This window comes from Branchiostoma floridae, chromosome 5, assembly GCF_000003815.2.
Source record: "Branchiostoma floridae strain S238N-H82 chromosome 5, Bfl_VNyyK, whole genome shotgun sequence".
Classification (NCBI taxonomy): domain Eukaryota; kingdom Metazoa; phylum Chordata; class Leptocardii; order Amphioxiformes; family Branchiostomatidae; genus Branchiostoma; species Branchiostoma floridae.
The window spans coordinates 23,091,165-23,105,467 of NC_049983.1; the positions used below are offsets into that span (position 1 = coordinate 23,091,165).

Below are 14,303 nucleotides of genomic sequence, written 5' to 3' on the forward strand. Positions count from 1 at the left end.
CATTGTGGACAGGATTCTTAATGTTTGTATCAATAGAAAAAATACCCACCAGAAAGACCCTGTATGGAGTTAGTCGATCTCGTGTACAGGTTTAACTGTAAATTACTTAAACCATAACGTAACAATGCAAGTCTCCCCTATGTGGCAGAGAATTCAATTTTCATACTGGACCGAGGCTTTAGGGCTTATATGAATTAGGATTTTACCATGGTCAATACTGGACGAAGGATGCCATTTATAATGATAATATCTTTATTACATGCTCATGTCCGTATGCTAAATGCAAAAATGAATACACCAAATGGAAAATGATCGAAGATATCATGCATTTCTATAGGAAACATCATAGTACTGTCGTTAATTGCTGCATCTAATATCTTCTTGTCTCTTTAATTTTTGAAACACACTGAGATATTTTTCCATTATGCGTTAATTATATGCTCATTCGTGCATGACATAAAGTGTTTAAAGGTATCCTGTTTAGATATTTTATAAGTATTGTTGCGTGAGAGTTTTAGAACCCCCTTTTAATACAATAACTTCTTATCTCTTGTGACTCACCGATGTCCTCGTACCCCCTCTTAGACTTCATGATGTCCTCCTTCACACCCTCCCGCAGCAGCAGCTTCCCGCGATGCTTCCCGTCGTTCCGCTGGTGGATCAACAGCAACATGATCGCGAAGGCAATCGGAATCTGCAAAAGGAACGGCGGCATAAAATAAAATAATTAAGGGGAAATGATACCATAGCGACACGAACTTCAACCAATTTGTTTCATTATTTTCAATTTTTTACATTTGGTCATGAATGTCATAACGTAAGTGTTCAACTAAGTCTTTAAACCTGAAGATCCCATCAACACTTGTGTGACAAAACTATTTCAGGGTCAAAAGGTGACCTTACCAAATTGCCATATATACCTACAGCCCTCGTCAGGTAGAGTGAACCACACTTTCCAGCACGTAACCTTCTGGACACGTGATCTCACGTGGCCTTCTGGGCACGTGACTTCGGCAAATTGACAGGCGTACTAGGAGGCCCTAAGAAGACCTTACAATGTTGCATCCAAGAGCCTAGTCTTACAACAACATTTCAGGCGACCCTTAAGTATAATAAACGGCTTACGTTTAAGCTGGCCATAATCCAGAAGGCGTATCGCACTTCCGTCTTGTGTATGGCTTCATCCAGGGACTCCGCCTTGGTGACGTTGTTCATCCCCGTGGGGTCAACGCCCTCGGACGGCATGAGGTCCCGGATGAAGGAGTCGTTGGAGTAGGTGACGTTGAGGAACGTGTCGCAGTCCTGGTCCAGGATGAAGGGCTCGGCAACCATCGGGCTGATGAAGGCGCCCAGACCGTAACAAAAATGCAAGGCCTGGAGTAGGAAGAAGAATGTGGATGAAGATTGGCATTCATGTAATAAGATTTACAAGATACCAGTTACTCAAGCAACTGGACAGAATTTGCAAACCATCAGATGATCAGATTTAGATGACATGCACTATCTTTCTTTCTTTAGTTACGGAGAGAGAAAACGACGTTCTGGTGAAAATAGCCTAATATAAGTAGAGTGTACTATTCCTTGCCGCATGGGGGCGTTACAGCAAGGCTGCGGTACAAAACGTGACTGAGTCTGTATGTCCATTAATAATCTATTCTATGACTGAAAGCTATCATTAGACCTTTAGCCGTTTGAAAGGGTGATGTACGTTAAAAGTAAGATTTTGTAGAGTTACAGTATTTTTCTTGTCGAGACCTTAAAAGAATAGACAAGTTTAGGAAAATAAGTCATCTTGTTTGAGCTAAATGTCGGAAGAAATACAACTGTCTGAGATTGAATCAGAGGTCTCACACATCCGAGTGAGAGAATCTAAGTCTAAGTAAATCTACCAAGTTGTAGCTGCAGCGACAATTAAATAATGCGGACGTACCTGCAGGAAAGGCGAAACCTGCAAGGAGACAACAAAGGACGGGTTAACACCAATTTGGGAAAAGTGAGATTGATAGTATAAGATATTTAATTCAGAATTACTCCATACACAAGTTATAGAATGACAACCAAACCGAACGACAATTGTATTTTGTCGGTTGCCTATTTGAAAACTATCCTTTTCTAACAGGAACAAACCCTAACTCCATTCTTAAAAATTCAGAAGTTATTACCATAGTTATGTTGTAACAAAGACGTTAACCTTTGTACTTACGTCATGTGAGTATATTCTAATGAGCTGCACCTTCGCCACGGTGTCAATCCTTAAAAATCATCATTACTTTTATTACCCTTTTTAAATGTTGAAATTTGTATATCCAGGGAGGAGCCTATTTCCATATTTGCACAGGTATATCCAGGCCCCATTCCTTCGCTACTTACATCATATGAGTATATTCTAATGAGTTGAATGTCGTTACTTACATCATGTGAGTATATTCTAATGAGCTGCACGTTCGCCACGGTGTCGATGCAGCCCATGGCCACGCCCATGATGGCTAGCACCATCGTCAGGATCCACAGGGTTCTGCACAGGGGGATCACGGACAGGGTCACGCCCACCGTTACCACGGCAACCAACAGGGTAGGGTTGCCTGAAAACCTGTCAATCAAGAGGGAGATGTAAGGAATGAGCCGACCATGTGAGTGTGAATAAATCAATCGATCAATCATTTATTTGATCAATGAATGGGTCAATATTCTATTCAATGAATCAAACGATCGACCATTAAAGTCTGCGGAGAATCCTCATCAACGTTATCGTCATCAGAAAAGTCGTGAAAATTTGAAAAAGTTGAAAACATGATTTGAAAAAGGGTTAGTGCAAAAAGATGTCAATCAGAAGGACATTAAGCGATAAATTCCGAATGCAAAAGTTACTTAGGCAACTGGAAACGTTTTACGTTTAAAACGGTTAGACGTTTCATCTGGCATCTGGTCTGAGTTATCGGACCTTAACAAAACGTATCCAGTTTCTTGGAGTAACTTTAGAATTTGCATTGAGTACCTCTGAGTCATCACCTGGATGCCTAATCTTCATCGACTTGAGTGACAAATTGTTCTCGTCGAGAAACGAGGACCCATCAATCAAACTAAGTGACAAACGGCTGTCCATCAAGATCAAAAGGTTCGTCAATCAAATCAATTGGCCTTTGTCTAGAATTAATTCTGACATTTTGCTAATTGCTTGATTGATTTTTGCCAATTAAAGTTCATAATATTTTCAGTCTATTCATGAATTACCAATGGCACGTTAAGCAAAGTATACTCTTCCTTTTTACTCTCCCTTTTGAGAAACAATTAGCTTTGTTACAGAAAGGCAAAAAATGATAAGATCAAAGGCCCAGTCGTCCGTGAATAACAGCAAGGGCCTCATCAATATCAACGTAAGCGTGTAGAATATTGACAGTTTTCAATCCCCGCATGTACCGTTTGTCGCGTGACTTGTTACTTGGTGTAAAAGTAGTGGCGACCAAAGCGATAACCTGGATAAGGCCGGCTGAGCGAAACCTTGCAGAGATGGGTTGTGGATGTGAGAGGGACTAGCAGCTGACCAGAGATAAAAGAGAGCAATGACGGCTACTTACACGCAGCAACCGATACGATAATTTGATAAATACATTTTAGCTGTAGGGGGTTCATATAACTGGTGTATTGTCAAAAGCTATTGTTTGAAACTTTTTGATCAACAGGCTGATTCATCACCATAATTACTGTGGAGAAGAAGCATGATAATACGCTTGAATGCGTGGGTCATGCGCATGTTTAGTTAGGTATGATACGTTGTCCCGCTTAAGACATGTACCTCGCAATGCTTTATGTTTAATACTGACAGCCAAACTTGCGATATCATTCACAAGTTTATGAAGTTTTTTTACAGGTCTTAGTATCCTTTGCTCACTAAAGCGCGTGTCAGCATCTTTCACTAACCTTGTACCAACAAAATAGCTCTATCATAAAAATCTGCCGCCTGTACAGCCCACTTTTGCAACATAGTAACCCTATGAAGTTCACTGATGCAATTATTCTACCACATCATTTGACCTCTTCGCAACTGAACCTTACTATCTATCTCTCCATCTCACAGTTAAGAACTGTTTTACTCTCGCATATTGAGCAAGAGTGATGACATGACAGCGCAGGGCCTATAATTGTACCCTGTGGTACACAGGTCAGGCTGCAAGTCTATTCCCAAGCGGTCGTTTTTGTTATCCTACAGAAGTCGCACGACTACATGGGGGCTCCTATCAGATAAAGATCTACATGGATGATGCTTATCTTCCGATATCAGCAGATTTGTGTAAAGGACATGTTTGTTTGTTCGTTTGTATTGCATAGCTGCATATTAAAATTCCCTATATTTTGCAACAGCATACGAACAACTACTGCCGTCAGTCAGTTTAGTGCAGACTAGTACGTGATATTATGCACAAAAAATAAAGTTAAATGAAGTTCGAGAAAAGGTTAAAAATGAACAGGAACAATTCAAACATATTTATATCTGAACGAAAGTTAAAAATTTTAGAATAGTCCAGTTTTTACTATGTACAGCATACAGGGTACTGTAACACTACTGCACCATATTATCTGAATGTGATGCCGTCAGACGGTATATTTGCCCACCATAGTAGAATCCATGCAATGACCCACATGAGGGATAATTGTGCAGCTATAAACGGGTATAATTGCCAAGGCGTAACCGGGCAATGGCCAATTAGTTTTGACGGGTCATTTGTTAAATAGCGGAGTTTACTCTGACGTCATTTTAAAACGTCGCAACCAACTGGGTCAAATTTTTTCCAACGTATTTCAAAACATGTTCCTTAAGGTCATTTAGAGAAGAACAAAAATGACCGAGCCACTAACTTACCTTTTCCCTAGACTGAGCAGCATGAGAGAGAGAAACACAGTTGCAGTGACAGTGCTTCGCTTGTAAGTAGGAAAGTTGGCAAGTATCCACTTAGAAAACACCAAGACAACGTTTTACGTTGTGGTCATCTAATCATCCTAGCTATACCCTACAAGTTGGCCTGACTGCTGCACTAGCAACAGAACATTAACATTCACGCCTTTCCAGGTGATAGGTGAAAAGTTTGGTCAGACAGGTAAAAAAGCGATTAGTGTATAAAAGTATGTCAGCACCTACTTGTACACCTGTTCGAAATTTCTGTCGCATACACGAGAGAAAAGAAAAACAGCATACCACCCCTAGCGCACTCAAGCTTGTAAACAGTCAAAATGATCCAACTTTCGAGTCACGAAAAACCTAATTGGACTAGCCGGATTTTTGACCAGGTATCGGTGCACGTGAATCGCAATATTTTATGTTAAGGATCAGTCACGTAAGCTCGTATATCCAAGTCTGTATATAAGTTGCGCATTGACATTTTTTGGGTTTAGGTAGAGTTTGCAGGGAAGAATTTATTCTTTACTTTGATGCACCGTTGTGAACCTGGTTACCCAACCAACAATAATACATCGTCGGCCTCAAAGTTCACTTGAGCTAAAGTAATATAATCATGTCAATATGCAACTCATACGGACTTGAATATACGCACTCGTCTGACTTGTCCTTCAGAAGAAAGTTATTGCGTTTTCTATGATGTCATGTAAGTACTGACATAGATGAACTCGAACTTGTGTGTTTATTTACCTTTCTACCAGCAGCCCTCCGAACGTGGATCCCACTAGCAGACTGAGAGACTGTGCGAAGAACGCCCATGTCATGTCGCCGAGACTACTGCGGGTTAGACACCCCAGGTCCAGCAGGGTAGGGCCCAGGAAAGCCACACACGTGCCGAAACTCAGGAACACACTACAGTAGGTGAACGTGCTCTGCCAGTTGTCCTTTAGCCGCACTGTCTTTGTCGGGGTCGTCTCCTCCTTCTTCTTCTTCTCCTCGGGTTTCTTCTTGCCGTTGCTTTTCTTCGCAACATTTCCGTTCTGCTTGGCGGGCGGATGAGCGACATGGCCCGCCGACACGGGAGCGTCCTCCCCCTCACTTCTCGGGAGTGCCGACCCGTTCTCCATGCCTGGATCTCGACGCTAAGCTTCCTACGAAAAACACAACAAACACGGTAAACATTCCATCGTATTACGGCCTAACTGTGACCGCGCTGTTCAAGCACGCTCTCTCTTCTAACTCACAGAGCAGATGGGAACTTTCCCAGGCAGCTTGCCAATCGATATTTGGTGCCACACACTGAGGGTCGACCGGGGCCAAGTTGCGAGAGTCATTCGTTTCGACCCAGCTCGCCGAGCAAACATTCTCAACATGTTACATGGGTATAACGCCGGGAAAACGCCAGTCAAGGTTAGGTGTACTTCTATAACATGGCTGAAAATATAGCTGAAAATAGTGACATTCATTGCCATGTAAATATCCATGATCAGATGTAAATATTGCTATGTCTGCTATGTCACTTTTGTAGTCAGTGCCTGTTTTATGTAAATGACTGTGATTATCAATATGCTAATATCATCTTGTAAATATGTTCAAGTATCTACATGCAAATCGTGTTAACATTGGGATTTTGGAATCAATAGAATTAGAAATAAAGCATCAGGCCACTAAGCTACTATTTGAGACTTTAAACTTATTTTGATTTTTTTGCAGCATGACTTGCTGAAAGAATCTTTTATCGTTTTTTGTGAAGACAGCAATTAATTGCAGAAATGCTGAGGTCACCACAATTAGTACAGACATGGAAACTTCAGGTACTGGGACAAGGTGAAAAAGTGCCCACAGTGAGCCCCAAGGGATCACCAAACAAAATTTCCCTCTAACCCGGACCTCGGATAATAAGATTTGTCGGTCTGGGACACGAATGGCAGCCTCATATTAATTGTGTGGTCTGCGTCACTCTCTCGTTTAAAATATTTTTCAATCAAGATTAAAAAAAGATAATATCATTTTCCACTTTTTATGACCACTTTGTCCTCAGGCCATGACCTATTTACGAACAAGTATGCAAATCATTTTCATAGTTTTTCTCGGTTATATTTTTCACAGACGAATTGGCAGACCGGCCTACCAAACTATCTCCAAGTAGATGTCGGGGAGGCTAAAGCGTTACGTTTTCCCAACTGCTCTTTCCTGTGACAAACCTTGAATGAATGAATGAACGAACGAACGAACGACCGAATGAATGACTGATTGGATGACTGACTGAATGAATAGATGGCTGAATGAAAGACTGACTGACTGACTAATCGGATGACTGAATAGCTGAATGAACGAATGAATGAATGAATGAATAAATGGACGAAAGAATGAACGACCGAATGGATGAATGAATTACATTTATTTAACCTGGATATCCTTGGATCAGGCATCCCCAACATCTAGTTGAAGATAGCAGTTTGATACAGAAAAGGAGCAGCTAGGAGAGCATATTACGATTGAGGCTCCTCACATCTGCTTGGAGGTTACGGCCAACCAACAACGATAACACATTTTTTTCAACCTTTATTTAGCCTTGATTTACATACAAAGTAATCCCTTCGACCTGAGCCGGTTTTCAAGGGTTCAAATAGCGTATATGTTACTATCACAGTGCTGTCAGAACCACGTGATGATAACGTCATCACGTGCACTGTTTTGAAAGGTCAGTGACATTTTGTGGGATGACCTTTCCGAACTGCCGTCTTTAGTGCCCTGTTGCGCCCCGAACCGTGCCTTGCCCCAAACCGTGCCTAGGCACAGTTTGAGCACGGTTTCGGGCAAAGCAAGGTTCGGGGCACAAACTGTGCCTCAGATAATTGTGCACTGAGGTCTGACACAACGAACTGAATCATTAAGGCTTGGAGACTTGATCAAGGTGCAGCTGGACGTTGTCATGTTTATATGTGGTATATTTAAATGTAATATAAATGGGATGCACTCACATAGACGTGCTAAATTCTGTGTCTTCGATGCACAGTTTATGGATGAAAATCATATAGTGGGAATCAAAAAGGACAAGATCAAGCCTTATTTGGAAACATGGGCGTGAATAATTAGTTATCACTACCCCGTCAGTCATAGTGATTGACAGCGCTTCTGGGCACAGACCGGGGCAGTCGGGCAGTGCCACGTTCCGTGCCTGAATGGGCACGGAATGGGGCAGGCACGGTTCGGGGCGCAACAGCCCTGTGCGTGTGGCAGCTTGAATTCGCCCTGAAGCGCAAAAAAAAACGACCCAAAACAATCTACCTTTGTTGTGTCTACGTCTGAATAGTTTTGTTTCTTTCATCGATCAAAATGCATGTTCCGAAGTCTTCTATCAACATATCAAGTGTATCGACTTGAAATATGGAAACCAGACTGTCACCAGGGCCTACAGTCCAGCTACTCGGCTGCAGGGCCAACATGCCCCCGACAAAGTTTTGCCCCTACTACCCTAGACATGAGTTTGGTCGATATGCGACGAGCGGGTAACAGCCGCTTGCTGGTTAAGCGTAATGAATATATTTTGTTAATCAAATACATTTACAAACAACTCCAATGTGTTCAAACGTTGGTTTCTCCTGCAAAATTTTGGAGAAAAAAAATCCTTCAGTACGGCTGGCCATGACCTCTACGTGCTGTGTTGTCTGCACACCGTGTCCTTGTCTGACAACAATACGCTCGTGCACGTGGCTGCTCTCAGCAACCTAAGTAGCCGCCGGTCGTATATCACCTTTTTAATTACATTCACAAGACACCTTTAGGACAGGTAGAACGACGAACTGTAAATATGATACGCCTCCAAACCTTTCAACGTCAACTCAGTCTATCATGGATCACTTTAGTAAGACAAAGAATGGTAGGTTTGGCAAGAACTGTATCTATTTCAACAATACCATCAGACTCGCCACTTGGCTTGGTCCACTATTACTATTCGGCTAGGCGTCTGGTAGAGACTAGGTTATCTTCACAGTTACCCTTTTCCAGTGTTACTTCGGAAGATAGGGCTGAGGAATTGATTATTGAAATGGACATTACTATAGATACGGCCTAAGCTGTTGCCACCGTAGTACATTGTAAAATGATAAATCTAAATCTCGCAGCTGGTCAGGTTTCACGGCGATAGTACTTGATACAGGTTATACTCAATATGAGATGGTGTAAATCTACATAATGTAAACATGCACTTCGGTAACTTCCTTTGTCGGAACAAACGGGTACCATAACTCAACTTCTTGTTAACATTTATGGCTGCAAAGGTCACTAAAAGTATGGAGTAAAGGTACCTTTATGTTTGTATATGGCTACGTTAATCTTTCAACAGATAAAACTACGCAGACTACAAATTGAAAGCTCTGTTGATACACAACAGCCGAACTTTTGCAGAAAGTATTTTTATCCTTTCTACTTGTGTTGCAAGTTGTCAGTCACTATAATACACGGTAGCATGCGCGGAAGGAATAGAGAAAGGACATGGACTGTAGTTGTTTATATTCGCACAAAAAAACAAGTTAGAGGCGATTTTACAAACTTCGTACGCGTATTTTCTTCCTAAATTTACTTGCAGTTAACTCCTTGTCACACATGTACACTTGTCGCTGTACTAGCACAAGTCACTTTCCGTTTATTAGGAATAGCACATTTCTATCTGTTACAAACAAGACAAGGAAGAGAGGAATTAAGGAAATGTCTATCCCATGTCTTTCTTGAGATATTTGCCACACCTGTCACTACACAAGCACCCGTCACTCACCGTCTTTAAGAAATAGCGCTTTTTTACCCCTTGCAAAAACACAAGTAAGAGAGAACGTAAGGAATTTGTATCTCAGATTTTCCTATCACTGATTATAAATAACTTCTTGTCACACGTCCTGCCACTATTGCACTGGACAATCACTTGATTGTCCTATTTGGGACAGTCTAAATCCGATCACTAGGTTTACATATTTGTCGTCTCCATTCTCAGTTTGTCGCGCGTGACTGTATGTAAACATCACACCGTCACCTGACTCTACAACGACCCAAAAATATCAGGTGAAACCGTAGAAGACAAGAATTCCTTACTTGATCGATCAACGTCTTAAATAAAACTAGTCTTAGATTTTGATCAGTTCGTGCATAGGCTTTCCTAGTACTACTGCTACTAGTAGTAGAGTACTACTACTACTAGTAGTAGTAGTCCAATGTGCTCTTCTGCTGTAGTGGTTTGGACAAACACTCTATAGCTGTAACCAATCAGTCTTTCTTCATCTCTCTCTACTTTGTCCTGTTCCTCACGAGCTTCCATAGCTCCCGTAGTTTTCTTTCTAACCGCAATGGTCCTAGTCCTCTGTGCCTTAGGGCTGCCCTCAGTGAGCCTAGCAGGTTCTTGCGGTACCTTCATTTTCGAGATTTGTATGTGTTGGAGCCAATCAGTTGTCTCTCCTAGCCTAACTTAATAATGTTTCTAGCAGTCCTTCCATGCTTCTAGCAGGCCCCTAGAAGACCCAATGAGCCCCTGACAGATAGACGTTATGTAAAGACGTTATGTAATACTGGCTAGGCCTCTCCTATATACAAAAAAAAAGAAGAAGAAATCATGTTGCTTAGAATATTTGTGACAACGGCCTTAAAAAACATTACCGTCTTGGAGGGTGCCATTGCTACATCTTTAACGTTATATAACAATGTTTAGGTCTCTCCTATATAGTTACAGAAAATAAAATCATTTTGCTTAATGTATTTGTGACAATGGCCTTGAAACCATTACCGTCTCAGTGGGGGTCATTACTACATAATCAACAAGTAACTCTTTCCTGTGAATAAAGCACGCCAGAGGGGCGCCACGTACAACTAAATTATCGGTACAAAAGGTACATCCACTCCTGATCAGCAAAATGAGAAGGTTCAGAATGAACACGTCATGCATCATTTCTTCACGTTCGGCACATTAACCATGACACAGACAGAGTCGGCTGCTACAAACAGACATAAATGTTGTCTGCGTGGCAGGTGAAGAAATGTAACGTGGCGCTAGCACTAGATTTCAGGGTCCGCCTAGGATTTAAACTTCTTTATCTTGACATGGCCAACCAGCCGGTAAACTGCTCCTTTGGTCCCCAAAAGTAAAAAGGAGAAGAGACCGTCCATATCTTACACTGAAGAGCATTATTGAATCAGAGACTGGACTAAGTGATAGGGACCTAACTATTAATGAATAATAGATTAAAATACAAGCGGAACTTTGTAATGCTGCAACTAATTTAGGGGTATGACTATGTATGTATGTTATCTAAAAATATCAAAAATTCGTGTGGTCGCTCAGACCCTGGTCAAGTCCGTATGAGTTACGTATTTATAATTTTTGGCTTAGATAATTTTCCCCTGGCTTCCAATCTCTAATGTGACGTATCTGTTATGTTTCACATTGTTTGGATTATTTAGGACATGATATCAAATCCTTGTCAGTTTTGTTTGATTAGCAACAAGAAAATCAACCTTCTCGATTTATCCTTGTCATCACACATTGTTTATAAATACTTTCATCCTTGTTGCTTGTTATTCATGTATTGATATTTTTATAACCTTTACATGTTTAAGCGCTGAATTCCTTATCTGCGTGTCGTTCCTGTACATTCCATTCTTTGTGCTATTGTGCCTTGGAAATCTATACTAGTAAATGTCAGACCCGCCAGCGCCATATGTTATTGAATTATACGGCAACAATAAGGACGTTCTCACAAAGCTACAATGCCGGCACTTGTAACATGTTGCCCCTCGCCCCCATCCGTGTTCATGAGTGTCTGTGTAAGTAACAACAACACTAGCAACGCCTTCTCTAAACGAGAGGTTAAAAAAGCCGTGCCAGCCAAAACAGCGACGCTGTACTATATAGGATAAGCTGCTTGGCACCACTGATACAAGTCACTACTGGTACACTTCACTGATTCACTGTGATACGTTATAGCTACTTGCTCTCTACGTGATTGAAGTTTCGTTAACATCTCAGCTACATCACTATGGCCATACAACAAGTACAACGTACTAGCAGTTGAAGTAGTAGCCAGTTCAAACATTGGCGAAGATAGCTGAGGACTTCCGAAACGTCCAACAGGTCAATGTGCTTTAGCCAGCTGAGTTTAAAAATATTGGGCGCCCAATATTGAACCCGTAAACCTCGAGTTCTAGATATGACCGTGAGGCAGTTCTACCTAGTTCCATCTAGTTTTTTTTATAGTCACCGAGCAATGATCCTTCAACCCAAAGTTTCAATATGACATCACTGTAACAAACATGGTAAAGCCCTCCCTCTTTTCAAGTGACGTCAGGGTGAAGTAGACTAGCAAGTCTTCGCTAATGACCCTGTGTAACCTATGGGGCCGTCCGTACTAGTTATCCTACAAACTGTGTACAATGCTGCGAACTGTACTTATTACATGTGATTCCATTTTCTTGATATGTTTTATCTGCATAGATCATGTCACATACGCTAGATGACATTTGAACATATACTCACTTTGAATTCCGGAAGGCGTTGAAAGTTTGGTGGCAAGTTTTTCCAGTTGTCGGTCTACCTGGTCGTCGGCGTTTCGTCGGCAAGATACGGCTGATATCAACAGCCTTCAAGTCCCAGTATACGTGAACGCCATGACTTCTCGTCCTTCTCCGAATTCCACAACACTGATCCAAAAAAGGGCGGAGCTGTCAGATTAAAAGGAATCCCAGAGTGTGCCTTATGTTGACGACGCCACCGCCATCTTGTACAGTACTGAAGTCCCCCCAGGCAGATTCTGCGCACAGACGAAGTCGTCGACGTAAGCAGTTGGGCGGGTACGTAAAGACTCCAGGCACTACGCAACAGCAAGCGCCTACAGGAAAAGTAGTTGAACGGGCTCGGTACGTGCTGTACTCACCGAGCTGTGTGTTTGCAGTGACCCGTATACCCCGGGCTCGGGAGGCTATGCAAATGTAGCAGGGACCGTGTCGGTCGCTAGCCTGCTGTGTTTACAGACCCTTTACATAATCTCCAAGCAGATCTTACAATGGCATAAAATACTAGTAGTACCAAACTGGCCAAGGAGTGTAGTCAGCCAAGAGGTGTCCATTTGCCCCCGGTAGCAAAACACACTCCTAAGCCGGCTTCACTCCTCTGACAGCTTTTGATACTATCTTATGCTACCGTAGGATCTGCTTGGAGATTAGTGTTTACACCCCCTTTCCTACTAGGACGGCGCTCTCTCTAGAATTTGACAGATCGCTCAACGAATTGAATAGAAAAGAAACGATTTTTTGTACACTTTCTGTATTTTGCTGTTCTCTAAGTCACACTTTTACATGTTGTATGAAAGCGATTGACATGAAGATGATTTACATGTTGTGTGAAAGCGAAGGCTACATGCAGGTTACATGTGCACATATTCTATTTCAGGTCGCAGTGAGAGCCCATCGCGATCGCCGTCTAGTGAAAGGGGGGCTTCCTGATATTACCAAGAACAAGGCTTAGCATGACACAGTCAACGGAAGAAATGCCATTTATGTCATTCAATCCCGGTCGTCGTGACTTGATCTGTTAGCTGCACGGTAGCGGAATTTGTGACAGGAAGACACGACCGCCATTTAAAAAACTCAGTCGGCTAAATCCAGGAGATGTTTATTTGGTACTCGAAACGTGACGACATGAGTAAACAAGCGGAGAGGGCGGTACACTGCGAGTACTTAAAGATAGAGGGCCTGCCAACCGTACCGGGAACACACTAACAGTGGTTAGCTTATGCGGAGTATATATATTTATACATCTTGTAAATAAACTTTTGGTATATCCCATGGACATGAAGTAGCTTAGCTTAAACATACCTAGAACACACTAACAGTGGTTGGCTTTTTATGTGAACTATATATATGCCATTATGATGAAGTAGCTTATGTTAAATATTTCAGCTTCGTCGAAAACCCTATATTTATCTGGAAAAAGTTTGTATTTTTCAACACGAAAATTACCCAAGTTTTTAAATTGGTTCGACAACAAATTTTAATTTGTTCGACCTTTTTTTAAGCGTGTATGTCCAGCTGCAAGTATCATCCCCAGCTCACCCTATGGTATGAAGCATGTTTGATTTGACGGTTTGATGCCACAGAAATAGCTTAGATGCTCGTTTGCAATTAAAACCGCGTTTCGAGATCGCACCCCTATGCCAATGCTAATACCTTGTACGTCAAAAGGGGACACTGATGAGTAAGCGGATTTGGAAAGCTCTCTCCATTTGCATCAAGCAGCAGAAAAAACATGCAAAATTTATAGGGCTAAAACCAAGAGGGCGAGAACAAAACTGACACTTGATTATGAGAAATAAAAACACAGGCACAGGAAGAATACTTTCATGTGCTAGATAATTACATACTGAAATAAACT

At 41.8% G+C, this 14,303-nt stretch overlaps 1 protein-coding gene across 1 annotated transcript in view; it reads right to left on the reverse strand.

The window, feature by feature from the left end:
• The window catches only part of LOC118416305 (major facilitator superfamily domain-containing protein 4A-like), a 16,941-nt gene extending 4,091 nt beyond the window's left edge, over positions 1 to 12,850 (reverse strand). Inside the window, exons 1-6 of the mRNA XM_035821394.1 lie at positions 12,411 to 12,850; positions 5,642 to 6,042; positions 2,413 to 2,590; positions 1,931 to 1,948; positions 1,126 to 1,374; positions 562 to 694 (exon numbers count right to left, since the gene is read on the reverse strand). Of these exons, the coding sequence (XP_035677287.1) occupies positions 562 to 694; positions 1,126 to 1,374; positions 1,931 to 1,948; positions 2,413 to 2,590; positions 5,642 to 6,018 (955 nt within the window). The 5' untranslated portion in view covers positions 6,019 to 6,042; positions 12,411 to 12,850. The remainder of the gene's footprint in view (positions 1 to 561; positions 695 to 1,125; positions 1,375 to 1,930; positions 1,949 to 2,412; positions 2,591 to 5,641; positions 6,043 to 12,410) is intronic.
• Between the last annotated feature and the right edge of the window lie 1,453 nt (positions 12,851 to 14,303).